Source organism: Leptidea sinapis, chromosome 30, assembly GCF_905404315.1.
Source record: "Leptidea sinapis chromosome 30, ilLepSina1.1, whole genome shotgun sequence".
NCBI lineage: Eukaryota > Metazoa > Arthropoda > Insecta > Lepidoptera > Pieridae > Leptidea > Leptidea sinapis.
The window spans coordinates 9,170,192-9,190,054 of NC_066294.1; the positions used below are offsets into that span (position 1 = coordinate 9,170,192).

General features: G+C 36.2%; 1 protein-coding gene across 3 annotated transcripts in view; it reads right to left on the reverse strand.

Moving 5' to 3' along the window:
• The window catches only part of LOC126973692 (neurogenic protein mastermind-like), a 92,176-nt gene that overhangs the window by 17,284 nt on the left and 55,029 nt on the right, over positions 1-19,863 (reverse strand). For all 3 annotated transcript variants that reach the window (XM_050821014.1, XM_050821013.1, XM_050821012.1), the window contains exons 4-5: positions 13,761-13,881; positions 3,320-3,433 (exon numbers count right to left, since the gene is read on the reverse strand). In XM_050821014.1, the coding sequence (XP_050676971.1) occupies positions 3,320-3,433; positions 13,761-13,881 (235 nt within the window). The remainder of the gene's footprint in view (positions 1-3,319; positions 3,434-13,760; positions 13,882-19,863) is intronic.

Genomic DNA, 19,863 nt, shown 5'->3' on the forward strand with positions numbered 1-19,863 from the left:
GGTCTCCATTATATAAAGTCAGTATGACAACAATACACTTTAACATGGACCATATTGAGACGCTGCTCATATTGATTCTGGAGACGGACCTATTTGTTCCTCGCCAGCTCTTCACAATCCAAGCGAGAGAAAGAGAAATCAACCTAAATTAAAAAAACCGCTGTACTATGTACTCGAATCATTGGAGTTTGAAGTTGGTCCAAGCAATATTATCTGAGTATGAAAATTATTCACAGAGTATATTACGTATTAATTTTATTTAAATTATAATAGATGCCCGGCTCAAGGTTGCTCGATTACATATTTTGAAATATTTACGCTGTAATAAAGACTCTACGTGTACGATAAAGACTCTACGTGTACGCTAAAGGCGCGCGTCCACTGTATTTCAATCAGTTTAATAAAATATACTTTGCACGAAGAACTGTAAGGGAGTCTACAACAATCTACTTTTTAAAAAAGCCTCAAGTTCCACTTATAAAATATATGACATTGACAGCAGCAACTGTCAGCCTTATACGTTTTTAGAGTTATTGGCTAGCACACATTTGATTCCGATTCAATATTTTTTTCACGAATTCATGCCCCCCAAGAATATTGTTGTTTAAATGTATTTATTTTCGCAAATTCATAGAAATATGTAAAAAAAAAACACAATATTTATACGTTTTGTATTGATTACATAAATCAAAGACGAGGCGTGAACTAAACTGAGAAATTAGTAGTTAAACGCTAGTAGTAATTAAGTGCTTCATTCTATATAATGTAGTATTATTTTAAAGGTATGATGTAGTAGGCGAAACTACTATATTTTATCAGCAGACAGAGCGTATATTTTCTGTTATGAAAAAAGGGGAAAGATATGCACAATAGAGCCAGTATTGGTCTGATAAAAGCAGAATTAATAAGGGTTCCTTAACAATAAACACCAATCACTGGAAGCTCAAAGCAATAAAAAATATTAATTTAAGATAATTTTGATAGTTTTACATCTTTTTATATATTAATTTTCTGTTTAATATATTTTTTTTGGGGACTGAATCCAAAAATACTATACTTGGTCTAAGAAGAATTTGGCTAGCTTCAATTGTGGAGATGTTTATATGGCCTGGCTCTTAGGGCCTCTAGGCTGGTTAGGTTTTAAATAGCATTATACCAACAACCTACACCCCTCTGTAATAATTATACTCAAAGAAAAGAAAAAGTAGGACCGTAGAGACTAGAGAGACAGTTCTGGAAGTTCGTAACTTGCGCAGGGGAATGTATATTCCGAATATAATAAATACTAACAGTCTAATAAAAAAAAAAAACACTCTCCTAATCTTCCCGGGCATAGTATTGCCTCGCATTACTGATAATATGCAGATGCAATTCGCTAGCTAATACTTTCATTAATGAAAGAATATAAAAAAATTTAAATACTAAAAAATCCTGACGCAGTGTAGTCGCCGAGTGCCTTTATAAAATGTTTTACCCTGCAACGTATAATATTGTTGTTTACATACAAACAATATTAGTACCACGATTAATGTTTAATTCTTTGAGTGCTGCCATAAAAAAATAAGGAAAATTAATAGACGCAGCTTATCAAAAGCAAGTAGGAAGCATCTAGACGACGACGTGGTTATGATAGCGATGTTTTGATTGAAAATCGCTGTATTATCGATGTTATTAAGACTTGGATGATTAAAAACGATATAAACATAATCACTATATATTATAAACAAAGTCCTCGGCCGCGTCTGTCTGTCTGTCTGTTCGCGATAAACTCAATAAATTCTGCACCTATTTTCATGCTGATTTCACCAATGGATAGCGTAATTCTCGGGGAAGGTTTTAATATATAATATGATTTGTGCTTTTGTACATTTTTGTGTAAAAAAACGATATTTGTTGGACATAAATAAAAACGATATGAGCCTAATGTGATAAGACTGTCCCCGCGCACCGTCTTGCCAACTACAATCAAGGAATGGTAGTTAAAGGGTATGATCATTCAGAAATACGTTTTTGTTTCATTTTTAACTAATTAATAAAACATTTCCGATGGGTTTAGACTGCATTATTCCAGAATAATTACATCATACTTTTTTTCTATAGACAGAACAGCGTCTGTCGGGTCCTATAGTATTATATAAGTTGGTACTATGAACACCTTAATATCATTTTCCTAGTCATAATAAACATTCAAGTAGATTGAATTTTTTCTAGCTAGGTGGTCTTAAGAGGAGGCCGTTGTCGAGCAGTTGTCTTCCGACTGATCTGATGATGTCAAAATTCACTTTAACATACATTTCCCAAGTAAGTTGTTCTAATTTTATTAGACACTGATTGTCTTATTAATAAACACAGTAACTCCAAGTTTGAAATTACTTCTCCCTGTCATGTAATTATGAAGTGACAAATAAAGACAAACGGCCTTACAAATAAACTTGGCATAAAGTTATACCTGAAAATAGACCAAGATTATGCAATATGTTAACTATATCGCTGACAACACTGTCAATACAATGATAATTCTGAAGTTTTCCGAATTTCAAGCAGCCTTGCAAATAAACGCGGGAAACGTTATACGCCTGAATAAACCAAACGTAAGCAAAATGTCTATTTGTAAACATTTTGGATAATCATGGATAATTCGCAGGTAATAACTTCATGACAATTTTATTTGTAAGTCCAAAGTTTTAATCTTGGAATAACTTTACTTCGCGTTTATTAATAACACGGTGACAGTCCACTAATCGTCATAGAATCTTTTTCGTGCAAATATTAACCTAACTGCTTAGATTAAGGATTGGTCTCAGCTGCGCTCCAACTAGATACCGCAGGTGTAATCGCAAAGTACGGCAACTAATACTACGCCCAAGTGGGCCTACTCGAGCCAGTCTCGAACAATGTGTTACGTTGACGTGCCACAATATGTTCTGCTAAACTTTGTTAATAATTGAAACTAAAATGCCGGGTTGCGCAGTATAACTTTGTAAAAATAATACTACAAGAAATAAGAAAGACACTGGGATCACATATCATCAGTAAGTATTTTGTATTTAATTAATTCCATTGTAAAATAATAACACGAAGCGTATGTTACAAATATTTGAAAGATGCCATTGAGTGTCAAGGCGGCACGCACACAGGCATCTAAAAAAAAAGCTATTGTTCTCAGGTAGTGCGGTATCTAGTTGGAGCAGGGAAGACCAATCCTTAATCTAAGCCTAACTGTTTTATGAATCAATATGGGCTGCGGTTTTCACATACCATCAGCTGATCTGTATGCTCGTTTAACCTCCTCATCCATAAAAAAAGGAATGAAGCTTACCAAGAGGCTGGTGTCCCGGAGCTGACTGCTGCGTAGGTCCCGCCGGCCTCGTCCGCATGCCCTGGCTGAAGTTCATGCTCTGCGACTGGGACACGTAAGTATCGCAACCACCACCTGCAAACCAATTCACGTCATGTACACTGATTGGATTTCTGACGCCACCGTCTGGAATTTGGTGGCGTATGAGGCGATACACACAATTTCTTTTGCGCTCCTCTAAATTTGTCCATGACTGTAGTTATAAGGCATACGGCAAAGTAGGTACACGGGAGGTCAATTTTACACAAATTATCTTGCCCCAAACTAGGCATATGTACAAGACACGATATATTTAATACAATAAACTTACTTCAAGATACATATAAACATCCATGACTCGGAAACATACGTCCATATTCACCATATAAATTACTGTACAGGGATTGGAACCCGGGACCTCTAGCTTAGTAGTCAGGGTCACTAACCATTCGGCTATATGGGTCGTCATATAGAGCGATAGAGCTTAGCATTATAAAGCATTACCACACCCGGACCTATTTTGATATACAAATCATGATACATAATGCAAAATCGCCTCTCGTGTACTCATATTAACCTTATACGAGGCATTGAACATATTTATTTACGAGATAAACACAACAATAAGATATTAATTACCATGTAATATATCATTGCCGTCAAAATACATTTGATTGTAGGTACGTATATATATAATTAAGAATAATAATAATAATAATCTTTATTTGCATTCTAATAAGGTCAGTTTTACAATCGGTCTTATTTTATTTAGATTATGTTTCTCTTATTCTACCTACAAGGCATGCAAATATATGTAGTATAACATTTTATTTTACACGAAATTGAACCTAACCATTAAGTTATTATAAACTAAGCAATACAATTATAATTCTAATAAAACAGTAATATTCATGTCAAATTATTATATGTCAATTTTCGTTAAATTTAAATAGTCATTTATTGAATAAAATCAATATTTTGTTAGCCATGTTGTTAATCTATTCTTAAGATTATTACATGTCATGTCTTTTAAATGGTCGGGTAACTTATTATATATTTTAATCGCCATGTAATGAACATTTTCTTGGTAGAGTGTCAATTGACATTTGGGTACAAGTAATTTGTTTGGGTATCGAGTGTTCCTAGAAGAGTGATCTTTCATTTTGGTGAAATATTCCGGGTGTTTATGTACAAATACACACATATCCCGGATATACAAAGAGGGAAGTGTTAATATTTTCTTTTTGATAAAAAGTGGGTTGCAGCTATCCATCCAGTGTGCATTGCATATTGCACGAATACATTTTTTTTGAACTCTGAAAGCGCGAATTGCGTCCGAAGAGTTTCCCCAAATGATGAGTCCATAGCACAGAATGGATGACACATATCCGTGGTGGTAAGCACACCACGCGGCTTGTTCTGATACTGTCTGTCTTGTTCTCCTAATGGCAAAAATAAACCTGTCCAATTTATTACAAATGTCTTCAATATGTTCTCTTCATTTAAGATTTTTATCAATTATTACGCCAAGAAATTTAATATTATTTATGTGTTCAATCATTGTACCATTATATTTTATGTTCAAATTATTATTTAAATTTCTGTTAGTATTAAAATGGATTATTTTAGTTTTTAATATGTTAAAGTTTAAGTTATTATTATTAAGCCATCTGGTAATGTCATTAAGTGAATTAATAATTGCATTTTTAGTGTAATTATATCTTTTTCTTTAATAATTAATGTGGTGTCATGGGCAAATAGCACACATTGATTAATTGTAGAGTCTGGGAGGTCATTGATATATGCTAGAAATAGCAAAGGGCCGATAATGCTACCTTGTGGAATGGCGCAACTCTGATTTTCTCTAAATTCCGAAGTGTAAACAATTTTTGTGGATTTATTATGACACTTAACTATTCTTGATATTTCGGTACGTTGTTGCCGACTTCTTAGGTAACTTTTAATCAAGTTATTGGCATTGCCTCTTATACCGTATTTTTCAAGTTTATCCAATAAATTTTGATGTAATACCAAATCATAGGCCTTCGACATATCTAGAAATATCGTTGTTACGGGTATTCTATTATTTAAGCTTTCGCAAATACTTTTAATAACGTTAAATGAAGCAATCGTTGTGGAACTACACTTGCCTTCAAAAGTAAGTATCACACTTTTAAAATTGGGATAACGTTTTAAGTTCACAAGATATACTTTCGAAATAAAACGGACTCCAAAGAGAATTTCATTTTGTACATAAAAACTTTATAGTCGGTAACTTTCTTTTAAGAATTGGCTGAAAAAAAACTTCAAAAACAAAACCATTCCTTTTTCAAAGTGGACGTTTCCGAATTACAATTTTACCATTCACATTTTTCTTTCTGTTTTAAATTTTTTTCAAGATCGATGGGTCTTGTTTTAAAAATTTATGCTAAAAAGCACAAAACATTTATTTATCATGCCTCTTTCAGTTGAAGAATGTGCTAGGATCATGGCTTTTCTGGAACTAGACATCAGTATGCGTCGCACTGCAAGAATGGTGGGTGTGACGGTACGAACGGTCCAGAAGGTAAAGCGAAGGTACGAAGAGACTGGACACCATCTGAGGAGACCTTCTAATGGCAGACCCAGGTGTACCAGTGCCCGAGAAGATCGTTATATTATTTCCACTGTGTTAAGAAATCACCACCAAAATGCAGTTGAAGTCCAGCAACAGCTACTACAGACCCGGAGGGACTACATTAGTGACAGTACAGTGAGAGGAAGACTTGCTGAAGCAAATTTGAAACCCCAAAGACCAGCGAGTGGCCCAAAACTCGAGAGACAGCATCGAGTAGCGAGACTGCGATACGCCCGTGAACACATGCAGTGGGATGAAGAAGAATAGTCAAGAATTTTGTTTGCAGATGAGTCTCGATTCTCCCTTTACACTTATGATGGAAGGCGAAGTGTTTACAGGTGACCTGGTGAGCGATACCTTCAAGCCTGCATCTCAGAGAGAGTCCAATACGGTGGAGGCAGTGTACACGTATGGGCTGGCATATCTTCAGAAGGTCGCACAGAGCTAGTAGCCATAGAAAATGGCACCCTCACTGGGCAAAGATATGCTCAAGAGATTCTCAATGAGTATGCAGGGCCGTATTAAGCAAATATGGGTGGTGGATCGATGCTGATGCATGATAATGCCCGGCCACACACGGCTCATATCGTACAAGAGTATATTCAGGAGGTCGGTATCAGCGTGATGGCTTGGCCATCAAGAAGTCCTGATCTCAACCCGATTGAACACGCCTGGGTTGAGCTTGGGAGGCTAGTCAGAAATCGCAGACCACCACCTACTACCCTCAGGGCACTAAAGCAGGCCCTGGTAGAAGAATGGGAGAATATTCCCAACATCGGCTCCGAAACCTAGTGTTCAGTATGCCAAACCGGCTCGAAGCTGTAATCAGAGCTCGAGGAGGCAATACCAGTTATTAAAAATTAAATAACATGTAATACATATTAGTTGAATTTTTTTACACTAAACTAAAAATGTCTATTTTCATTATTTTATCTTTTTTAAGTTAAAAATCTTACTAATGTATAATTTTAGTTTCTAAGAATTAAAGCCTATAAAATTTGCAACAAAACGTTTTTAATCTTAAATCTCTACCTTCTATAGTCAAGAAAAAAAAATAATTTGAAAAGTGTGATACTTACTTTTGCAGGCCAGTGTATTTTTTCGAAAGCCAAATTGTTCTCGTCGTAATATATTGTTTTCATTGAAGAAATATAACATTCGACTGTTCATCGCTTTCTCTATTACTTTTGAAAATATTGGGATGAGTGTAATGGGCCTGTAATTATTTACATCGCATTTATCACCTTTCTTAAAAAAAGGTTTAACTACCGATTTTTTAAGTTTTTCCGGAAAACATCCTTCTTCAAACGATAAATTAATAATATATATAAGGAGGTTTCGGGTTGGTTTTTTCTTTAATGGTCGCCCATGTAGCTTTGCATTTATTTTTACTGTTTTGTATATATTTGGTATTTTTGATTTGTCGTGCCTTGGATAAACATTTTTTAAATATTGCATTATAGTTTTTATAGTGATATTTATTTTTTTGTTTGTTTTCCTTACTAAATTTCAGTTTTAGGTGCAAACGACGTTTATTGACGCTCGATCTTTTGAGCCCTTTAGTAAACCATTTTTGTTTGTGTAATTTTAATTTTTATAAGAGGAAAGCACAGATCATGAAAAGCTTTATTGTGTCATGAAATAAGTCAAATTTTTTATTTGTATCTACTAGGCTATATATTTCAGAAAATGTCAAAGCTGATATACATTCCATGAATTTTACCCTATTTTCTACACTAAAGTCACGTTTGAAATCATACCAATAGTCAGTACTTTCACATGTCTCTACTGATATCTCGATTTATTGAGCTGTTTCATGATCAGACAATCCTAGGTAGTGAATATGTGAACCTATGTTATTAGATATATTACTCGCTATTTGATCAAGGCAAGATTTTTGTCTAGTAGGACGGTCGATGTGGAAGAATAAATTATTGTTATTTATTATGCTTATGGAATGTTTATTATGTTTTAATGTGTCAATATTCCAGTCTCCACAGATAATGATTTTACTTTTTGTTTTTTTGGTCAACGTAAATAGCAACGTATTGGAGAAAAGGAGGACAAACGAACATTCATTTTTTTATGATAATAAGGGACGAGACGAGCAGGACGTTTAGCTGATGGTAATCGATACGCCCTTCCCATTGCAATGCAGTGCCGCTCAGGATTCTAAAAAAACCCCAACAATGGATGAGACATAAGATGTTAAGTCAAATTTGCCCAGTCATTTCACTATCTACGGCGCCCTTACTACCGAAACACAATATTGCTTACACATTATTGCTTCACGGCAGAAATAGGCGCCGTTGTGGTACCTATAACCTAGCCGGCATCCTGTGCAAAGGTCATACTTACCAAACATACATGATACAGGTGACATGAAGGTTTATGATCACCGCGGTCTACTCCAACACCAGAGGAAACAAAAGAGTGTTGTCGATCATATAAAGCAGCGAATAAATGGATTACATATTATCAATACGTAATCCGAAAACAATTCATTAATTGGTAATTGAATACACCTGTTCACTCTCGTAGTCAAGCGTATTTCGTACTTCACGTACCCGCAACAAACTATTATCATTAGCTCTCTTCTTCTTTTGTATCTTCTTCACAGTCGTTCCCTCATTGCTGAGGATCGTGACTCCGCTTAAGTTCGTCTACAGCTTTCCTCCATCTGTTTCGGTCTGTTGCATGGTGGAGTGCGATGCTGATGGGTTGGTTAGTCTGCTCAGATATTTGATCAGACCAGCGTCGTGGGCTCCGGCATCTTGGTCTCTTCCCCTAAATTTTACCCGGTGACCATTTAACGTTCTAGGTTATCAGCACCGCGTCGTGCTCTTCTTTTGTATATTTCGAAACAAATCTATTACAATCGAACCCCTAGCGAGGCTCGAACCCTCAATTTAAACCGTAAATCTTGCACCCACACTGCACTATCGTCCATATTCATGCCAACATTTGTATGCAAAAGACCAGCAATGCTTTCTGGCATTTTAGTATGACAAGAAGTCGCCTTGGTATCGCTACGTCGATGATAATAAGTATAAAGCAGACCATTCACATTTCCTACTAACTTGGGCCCTAAATCAAACGTAATATAAATATATACCAAATAATTGGCCACATTGGCCACAGGGAGGACAAACGAGAGCACGGGACACCACGCCCTTGACAATCAGATAAATTATTCATAATTTAATTCAGAAAACAAGAATATTCAGAGCTGGCAAGGGAAGCTCTAAAATTATTAGTACCATTCGCCACTTCATACCTGTGAACTGACATTCAAACTAAAAAGAGACATAGCTTTCAATTAGAAAATGATTTGATTGTTAACATTTTAAAATCACGATTTGTTAAAGTTTTGAAAAATAAACAACATAATCTCACTAAAATTGTTTTTTATTGTAGTCTACATTGCTGTCTTACTTCTGCCAGCGAACCCCCAAGTAAAGGGTAAGTAAGGGTTTAAGACCCACAGATTGAAAAACACTGCTCTAATAGAAAAGTTCAACATGAGATATCAGCGATTTATTTTATCTTATTTGACCTTTGGCCGACCAGATGAGGTTTCAAACTCAAGGTCAATCAATATATGGGTATATATTATGATTCACCTTGAGTAGAAAACTAACGCAAAGTCAGACGAATCCCGCTTGTCGAATTAACACTTCGAATAATTGATTACAAACTGCCCAAACCCAAGAGAACAGTAAAAATAGCAAGATTAACACATCAGGTAGGTTCTACTCGGGTATTCCGGACAACCAAATCGATACTCGTAATTAAGTAGTTCGTTGCACCATTACTTAAGACGTTTCCATGGAATTATTTAAAGTGGAGCCATCTAAGTTTTCATCAATATGCTTATAAATACGTACTCGATATTGTTTTACAATATCTGAAGTGTGTGCATGCGCAGGGCTGCCACGTGAATCTCCAATGATTCAAGGATTCAATTAAAATGTATAAAAAAAAAAACTGCAGAGATTCGACGTACATAGTACATTGATTTATTTGCTGACAAATTACAAACGATTGTTAATGATATGGATATCATATTAGATGGTACTTGAATTATTTATTAATGTTAATAACGTTTTATTTTTTTTATTATTGACTTAAAACTTTGGACTTATTTTATTTGATTGTTTCAAAAAGCACCCACCACAACACCCATTCAAAATAGACTGCCTCAGACGTGAGAAGGGCGCAAGACTCAGCGGGCTTTTTTTTATGAAAATATGGATTAAATGTAATATCGTTCAATGAACATTTATTATAATAGAGCCTGAGCGTATTCGCTTCATTCCCAGTGTATGGTATCATTAAGAAAATCGTTTATACTATAGTAACCTTTCCTCTTCTCAATTTCGTAACATATTTGTTTTGTACATTTTCTGGAATAATATTGTAAAAGCATATACATACATATACATTGCCCAATAAAAGACTTACTAACTCGACTTAACAGAGTAGAATCTGAATGGTGGGCAGGGCATTTAAATTTTAGTTGGGTAAGGAGTACCTGTAAAGAGGAACCTGTAGGGCAAAAGTGGAAGAAAATCATTCTATGGTCAGGTTAGGAATGTACAGAAAAGGGTCACGAGTACCAAGACTTGTGTGAAATTGATGTTGGGAGTGAAAAAAGCTAGGGCGAGTAAGTATATGTCTGTGTTTTTTAATCTTATTTATGTCGCGACCCTATTACAGGTTGAAAAACTCTTGTCAGGCTGATAAATAATTTATAATTTTATTAACTATTATAATAATTTTACGTACAAAGTGTCGATGTGTTTTGGATGAAAATAAAACAAGAACATCTAGAGCTGGCAAGGGAAGACATTCGCCAATTCAAACCTGTGTGGTTCAATGGTGTACTTTAAAAATAAAAAGAGAAACAGACTTCAAATAGAAAATGATTTGATTGTTAACATTTCAAAAATGGCACCACGATTTCACAAAAGTGTTTTTATTGTAGTCTGCCTTGCCTATTTCTTTTTGCCGGCGACCCCCCAAATAAGGATTCGCGACCCAAAGATTGACAAACACTGGTACATTATGTCGTGACCGTGCCAAATCTCTATAATCTCTGACAACACCTCTAGGAGACTGACGTGATTATTTGTATTACAAAATTAATTTGAAAATATTTATCTACCGTTGACAGCCCTAAGTGGCCGCGCATTCTCGAAGATCGTCAACCTCTCATCCGACACACAAGTCCCCGCGACCGCTAGCAACACCGACGTAAGGTTCACAATGCGTTACGCGACAAATGAACCGTCTCGCATCTGATGCATACGGCGCGGTGCCCCTTCGTTATGAAAAATAAACTCACAAAGATACATTTTACAATGTCGACTACCTCCAAGTGTGGAGACTATATCACTTGAGACTTGAGTTTAATGCAACCATAAAAGTCAGTTTAAAAAAAAAATTATGAAGTTTCATAGAATTGAGTTCTTTGTTACCTATTTTGTGTGCCTATGATAAGTGAATTTGCCAGAAACTGTCATAACCATAATGTTAACACCAGGAACAGACATAAACTAATGATGCCTACTACTCGGCTAAGTCGAGTAAGTAAGTCTTCTGTGGGGCGATGTATATGCTTTTACAACAAGATCCCAGAATATGTTCAAAACAAATGTATTACGTTATTCAAAAGAATTGTTAAAAACATTTATGTGGTAAAGGTTACTATAACATAAATGACTTTCTTAATGATACCACAGATTGGGAATGGAGCGACCGCCCTCAGGCTATTAAATAATAAGTTTAATTGTACAATGTTACTTTGTAAATGTTACTTTAATTGTAAAACATATTTTTGATGAAGAAAAAAAAAGCCCGCTGAGTTTGTTGCGCCCATTCTTCTCAGGCCTGAGGCATTCATTTTGGAATGGGTGGTAGTTTTATTGACTTTCAATAAGTGATTTCACATCCTATTTTGAATAAAAATATTTGAATTTGAATTTAATTTTTTTAACACAGCGTATTGAAGTTTTGCACTGATCTATAACGAAATAAATAATCATAGTGCATACCGAAGGTAGGTTTGTTAACCATTCTTTGCATTACGTTCATTAACAGTGCATTTCTTTATGACGACCTGTATAGCCGAGTGGTTAGCGATCCTACCTACTAAGCTAGAGGTCCCGGGTTCGAATCCCGGTAGGTGCAAGCATTTATATGATGAATATGGATGTTTGTTTCCGAGTCATGGATGTTTAAATGTATTTATGTACGTTTATATGAATTTATGTATGTTTAAGTAAGTATATTGTATTAAATATATCGTTGTCTTGTAACCCATAACACAGGCTATATATGCTTAACTTGGGGCAAGATAATTTGTGTAAAAAGTGTGTCAATATATTTCTAGAGGAACTTTTTTATTGAAACAATGATATTTGTTAAGAACTTGTGTATTAACATACACTTGTACTTGTCAAAAATCATAAGCAAATTTAAATCTGAATTAAATTACTTATTATGTCATTGAGACAGTATGCATCTCTCCCCACGCTTCGCCAAGCAACCACGCGCTTTTGTCATTTAGACAATCATTCAGTTTTTTTTATTGAAAATAAGTGACGAGACGAGCAGAACGTTCAGATGTTGGTAATTGATACGTCCTGCCCATTACAATACAATGCTGCTCAGGATTCTTGAAAAAACCAAAAATTCTGAGCGGCACTACAATTGCGCTCGTCACCTTGAGACATAAGATGTTAAGTCAGGTAGCAATACCATCCACGCTAAAAAGGCAAAAAAAATCCTATAGAAATCAACTTGATGTCATATGTAATATACTAGACACTACAACCGCTTCGGAAACAAAAGGCGCTCTGAGAGAGAAGAAGTGGCGCAAGAAACTCTAGCAGCATTTTTTTGCGCTCTTTTTGATGAAATATACAATTTTTTTTTATATTGACACACTTTTTACACAAATTATCTTGCCCCAAGTTAAGCATATGCTATATATATAGCCTGTGTTATGGGTTACAAGACAATGATATATTTAATACAATATACTTACTTAAACATACATAAATTCATATAAACATACATAAATACATTTAAACATCCATGACTCGGAAACAAACATCCATATTTATCATATAAATGTTTGCACCTACCGGGATTCGAACCCGGGACCTCTAGCTTAGTAGGTAGGATCGCTAACCACTCGGCTATACAGGTCGTCAATATTGTATTGTCATTGCTAATAATAGTCGGATCACTTAGAGGTTCAGCTGTGGAGTTGTAGGATTTACGACAGAGGCATTTTTTAATTATTATGAAATGTTTTCATTTAAATTTATTTATAAATAATGCCTGAATAGTGGCTGGGACTTGATTATAAAAGTGTATACATTAACCCTTACAGCTATTATGTATCTTATGAAGCCTACTAGAATTAGTTAGCTAAAGATTAGAAGATACCAGTGAGAGGCTCCTTTGCACAGGATGCCGGCTAGATTATGGGTACCACAACGGCGCCTATTTATGCCGTGAAGCAGTAATGTGTAAGCATTACTGTGTTTCGGTCCGAAGGGCGCCGTAGCTAGTGAAATTACTGAGCAAATGAGACTTAACATCTTGTCTCAAGGTGACGAGCGCAGTTGTAGTGCCGCTCAGAATTTTTGATAATTTCAAGAATCCTGAGCGGCACTGCATTGTATTGGGCAAGGCGTATCAATTACCATCAGCTGAACGTCCTGCTCGTCTTGTCCCTTATTTTCATAAAAGAGAAGCAGGTAAAAAAGCTGTAATGCCAGTTAGTGCACTCACCTTGGTGATGATGCGGCGATGGACTCTGCTGGAAGCTGGCGTACATGCCCTGCTGCGCCGCGGCTGACATCTGGCCGCCCGGGCTCGAGCCGCTCACCTGCATGTGCTGGGCTGCAGACACCTGCACACCGACAAATGCAATCTATTATATATTTTACAACAGGATCCCAGAAAATGTTCAAAACAAAAGTATTACGTTATTCAAAAGAATTGTTAAAAAACGTTTGTGTGGTAAAGGTTACTATACCATAAATGACTTTCTTAAATCTTAATGATATCACAGATTGGGAATGGAGCGACCGCCCTCAGGCTATTAAATAATAACTTTAATTGTACAATGTTACTTTGTAAACATATTTTTTGATGAAAAAAAGCCCACTGATTTTGTTGCGCCCGTTCTTCTCAGGCTTGAGGCGTTCATTTTGGAATGGGTGGTAGTTTTTTGACTTTCTAAATATTTGAATTTGAATTAATACACATCGCGTCGAGCGTCGAGAGAGCATTAGTGGCGCAAAGGTTAGGTTAGTTGCCTCTCATGCGGGAGATGCCGGTTCGATCCCGACCACGTGCACATTTGCTTTCGAGAATTGAATTCATACATCGACGCCTGATGAAGGAAATCATGGCGAGCAAACTCAAAAAAAAACACCCGAAAAATATTCAAATGTTTTGGGTACTTGACTAACTCTACTAAATGGCTCTGTTTAATAATTTTTGTTCGTCTGACTGGTTTAGGTACATAAAAAAATAAGGATCCATGAATCATGAAACTGAATTAGCCTATCACTCAAGTTTGACTTTGAGACATTGTATTTTATTTATGAAAATAAGGGACGAGACGAGCAGGACGTTCAGCTGATGGTAATTGATACGCCATGCCCAGTACAGTGCAGTGCCCCTCAGGATTCTTGAAAATCCCAAAAATTCTGAGGGGCACTACAATTGCGCTCGTCACCTTAAGACATAAGATGTTAAGCCTCATTTGCCCAGTACTTTCACTAGTTTTGGTGCCCTTCAGGCCGACACACACTAATGTTTACACATTACTGTTTCAAGACAAAAATCGGCGACGTTGTGATACCCATAATTTAGCCAGCATCCTGTGCAAAGGACAACATCCTGGTAAACAACAATACAAGATTTAATTTGAATCCATTACTGTCTGTACACCGTGGAAGTAATTTAAATAAGTACATAACTAGCTGACCAGACAAACGCTGTTCTATCAATAGAAAAAAAAATGATGGAAGTATTCGGGAATAATGTAGTCTAAAGCCATCGGAAATGTGTAATCAAAGTTGATTATCTATACTAATATTATAAAGCTGCAGTGTTTGTTTTTTTGTTTGTTTGTTTGTTTGAACGCGCTAATCTCTGGTACTACTGGTCCGATTTTAATGATTCTTTCTGTGTTGGGTAGTCCATTTATCGAGGAAGGCTATGTTTTTTTTTTTCAAAATTAGGGATCCGTAATAAAATTGCTATTTTGTAACACAAGGTGTAAAATCGAAAACCTATTTTTGCGTGCGCTGCAAAAACTATTGAGAATAGAACAAAATGATGTACAGGCTATAATATAGGCAATATTTTATTACTTATAAAACTATCGCGTGAATTATACTTTATATGGCAAAACAACGTTTGGCGGGTCAGCTAGTGTAGTAATAAAATGATATGGAATAATATCGTATTTATTGAAGTAGGCGTTACTTAGCGGAAATCCATAATTATACAAATGATTTAAGTTTTCTTTAGTGTTAATTCCTCCAATATTTGTTTTTAAACAATTCGACACGTGTTTGTTGTCAACACGTCCTGAGGATGCCTCGTGTAGAGGCGAAACACGTGTCGAATTGTTTCAAAACAAATATTAGCGGAATAAACACTAAAGAAAACTTAAATCATTTGTATAATAACGTATTTGTCTTCAGTGTAATCATTATTTTAAAGTATTAAAATGTATATATTATGTTGTCTTTAAGAGATAGACATATGCCATCGCGGACTTTTCTGTAGACCTATATAAGATACATAATTCCACTATACATTATTTTGTTATATCTTAAAGGGTTTAGACAGCGTTTTCATTGAAAGCTCCCAGGCGGCTTATTTTTTCCGACCCAAGCAAATTTCGTTAATTTATACAAATATGTATACAAAAACTTAACAATTAATTTATCTATCATCTAAAGTTTCTAAAGTATCCATTGGTGAAACAGCACGAAAATCGGTGCAGTATTTTTTGATTTTATCGCGAACAGACGCACAGACGCGGCGGATTACTTTGTTTTATAATATTATGTACTTAGTGATGATAATGTAAGCTTACATAGTATGATGTTATAATAATTGTAATGGCAGAGACAAACCATAAACGGCTCTAAAGACACTTAAATCCCAATGAAACGGCAAAATTATATCAAAATCAATTGCGCGAATTAACACACGGCGGCGTTCGCATTTGTAGAACCTGTTGGTGCGGATATCTTTATAGGCGATTGGAATATTGATAGAAGCGCACCGGTCGATTGAGGTAGGTAGGTAAAATTACTGTTCTACATAATGATGAGACAAAGTGATCACTTGTGACTTTGTTGACGGTGCAATCTGACCATTGTACTTTCTTTCATCATTTCGGAAAACATCCACTGCTGGACCCCATAATCGGTCTTGCGCTTCCCTCATCCGACCTTGGCGATCTTGACCAGATTGTCGGTCGGTTGATCTTGTGGGGGGCCTACCGACACTACGACTTACGGTACGTGGTCGCCATTCGAATTCGTCGGTCGCTTTTCTGTCCCAACGCCCATCTGGCCGTCGAGTTATGTGCCCTGCCCACTGCCACTTTAGTTTCGCAACCATTTGGATCTCTTCACTTCTGATTCGATCTCGCAGGAAAAACAATTTTTCTTTACAATTTCATTATTCAAGACGTTCACCAGCCAGTAAATGATAGAACCTGCCCATGACAATGCAATACCGTCCAGGATTCTTGAAAACCCACTCAAAAGTCACAACTGCGCTCGTCACTTTGAGACATAAGATCTCATGTGACCGGATAGTGGTAAATGAATATTGAAAACGTCTAGGGAAAGTGGCATATGTTTCAGCTGCATGTTAACAATACAAAAGTATTTATCAAATGTCTCTTATTTATACAGGTACACACACTACACACGGCCATTTTTGGTTTGTTAAGTTTTAAATATCGAATTTTTATTAATTGACGCGATTTCCGTTACACATTATGTAAATTTGGGACTGGTCGTGTTTTCTACGTATTTCATAACAACTGTTGCTCATACTTACTTCAAAATATCAGTAACAACGTGAAAACTCATTCCGAGACATCCAATCGTTTTGTTTCGCCAATATTTGTCTTTAAACGAGACCGATGATCTCGTGCCAGAGTTTGGCGAGTCAACATGTCCTGAGGATGCTCGTGTAGAGGCGAAACACGTGTCCTATTGTTTTAAGACAAATATTGGCGGAATTAACACTAAGGAAAACTCAAAACATTTGGATAATTATGGATTTCCGCAAAGTAACGCCTACTTCAATAAATTTTCTAATTACGAGCCAATTTAGAGGCAAACTTTCGCTCTGTAGGTACCAATGAATAAATACCTCCTCCTTTTCCAAGTCGCTCGACAAAGGCTCGATCGGCAGTGCCTTATTAATGATGGGACATGATAGTCGGAGCTAATCACCAGATGAACATTAGAGCTCGACCGATCGACCTAAATGTGACTATGACACCCCTCCATCATGTCTTTTAGACGACCTTACAAAGAAAAATTTAATCTAAATAGATTTAGATTCGAAAGAGCGACATCTCAAGTCAATTTCCTTATATGCAATTAATTGGTGTTGTGCAAGTTATCAATTGTAAAACGGATCCTGTAGATGAAGCAACAGCCCGAGAATTGAATAAGACATACCAAGATATACGAAGCATGCGTCACTCGAACGGTTGGCTCAGTTTGTAAGAGCGCTCGGACGACCCGAGAGGCCGCGGGTTCGAGTCCCGCAATGTACATACATTTTGGTTACAGTTTGTATAATTAATCCCAAAAATGAGGGATATCACTTTAAAAATATCATTTTTTTTATCTAAAAGGAGGACAAACGAAACCAGGTACGCACCTGGTGTTAAGTGATAACCGCCGCCCACATTCTCTTGCAACACCAGAGGAATCACAGGAGCGTTGCCGGCCTTGAAGGAAGGTGTACGCGCTTTTTACAAAGATCTAAACATATTCAACGAGTGTGCTATATTGTTACAGTATGCACAAATGGGACGATATAATACGAGCGGCTGTGGCGACAGGACGCCACAAACCTGTTTCGAGGGTCGCTCGACTCACCGCGATTTTGCCACTCGCCGGATTAACACGTTGTAAGATAATTTAAATAAACACAGTATATCAAAATGTAAAGACACATCGAGCTGGTTCTTCGGAAGTCAGAGGAAAAAGCTTAGATAATGTAATGTATGTACATAGGCACATGAGTGAATTTGCTGGAAACGGTCATAATCATAGTGTAACCAGGAACATACAAACTTATAATGCCTACTACTCGGCTAAGTCGAGTTAATAAGTCTTTTGTGGGGCGTTGTATATGCTTTTACAACAAAATCCCAGATAATGTTCAAAACAAATGTATTTCGAAATTCAAAAATATTGTTAAAAACGGTTGTGTGGTAAAGGTTACTATAACTTATATGACTTTCTTAATGATACCACTGATTGGGAATAGAAAAACCGCCCACAGGCTATAAAATAATAAATTTTATTGTACGATTTTACATTGTGACCATATTTTTCTAAAAAAAAAAGAAGCCCGCTAAGTTTATTGCGCCCGTTCTTCTCAGATCTGAGACATACCTTTTGGAATGGGTGATAGTTTATGACGTTCAATAAGAGACATTATAACCTATTTTGGATAAAAAAAAATGAATTTGAGTATGGAAAAGGAGCGTTTGTCCTCCTACTACCACCTACTAGGAGCGTACGGGTCACCTGGTGTTAAGTGATCACCGCCACTTACATTCTCTTGCAACACCAGAAGAATCACAGGAGCGTTGCCGGCCTTTAAGGAAGGTGTACACGCTGTTATTGAAGGTACCCATGTTGTATCGTCCCGGAAATAACGCCCAAGGAAGCTCATTCCACAGCTTGAAAAACGCACTTTTGAGGAACGCCACACGTCCTGATGGTGGGGATGATATTCTAATTAAGCTATGGTATAGATATGCTCTACTTAGGCGCAAAACATGTATGGGCAAAACAGAGAGAATACAAATTATTCAAACCGGAAGTGTTTGGAACTGACTGCCACAATAGATCAACCTCTCGTTTAAGCCGCATACAGTAATTGTATCATCTTGAATAAACTTCATATAAAATAGCCTTAAAGTAGAGTAGGAGAGTTGGTACCTCTACCATTTGTGCCTCCATATTATGAGGAGTTGAAGTTATGGAGTAAGTAAGTTTGTCACGATTAAAGAATTTGGTATTGCATTTCTACTGACATAAAATGCCACGTAGGTACAAGAATGCAAAATATGTTTATACCTTAGATAAATTATACGCCTAGATAAACCGTGACAGCTGTAAACAGGTTGTAAAAAATAGCGGCCAACTGTTAACCTTTATTTTACTTTCACGCACACTAAAACATAGTGATATGTTTAAACTTGATAAATAAAAATATAAGAATGATATTCATAGCACTTGTTTGTTTCAACAATCACATATTAATTAATAATAATTTGGTAATGCAACAAACTTTATTTTATTTTAAATGAATATAAAGTTTCAAAGCTGAAGTTGGCCGGACAGTGTTCTCAGTATGTTTGGGTCTTTGTCCTATTGCCTTTCGCATGTCCACACATAAAACGTCACAATATTCACGAACGTGGCAACCCTACCGAATGTCTAGACGCTTCGTCCGTTAAGGTGGAACACTCGACCTGAACAAAACGAAGTTTATTAGAGGCATTGTGTTTGTTTTGTTAATGCAGACGATGATGATTACCTCAACTTAGTAAATCAATCAACGAATTAAACTTACCTATAGATTCTTAATTCACTAATTA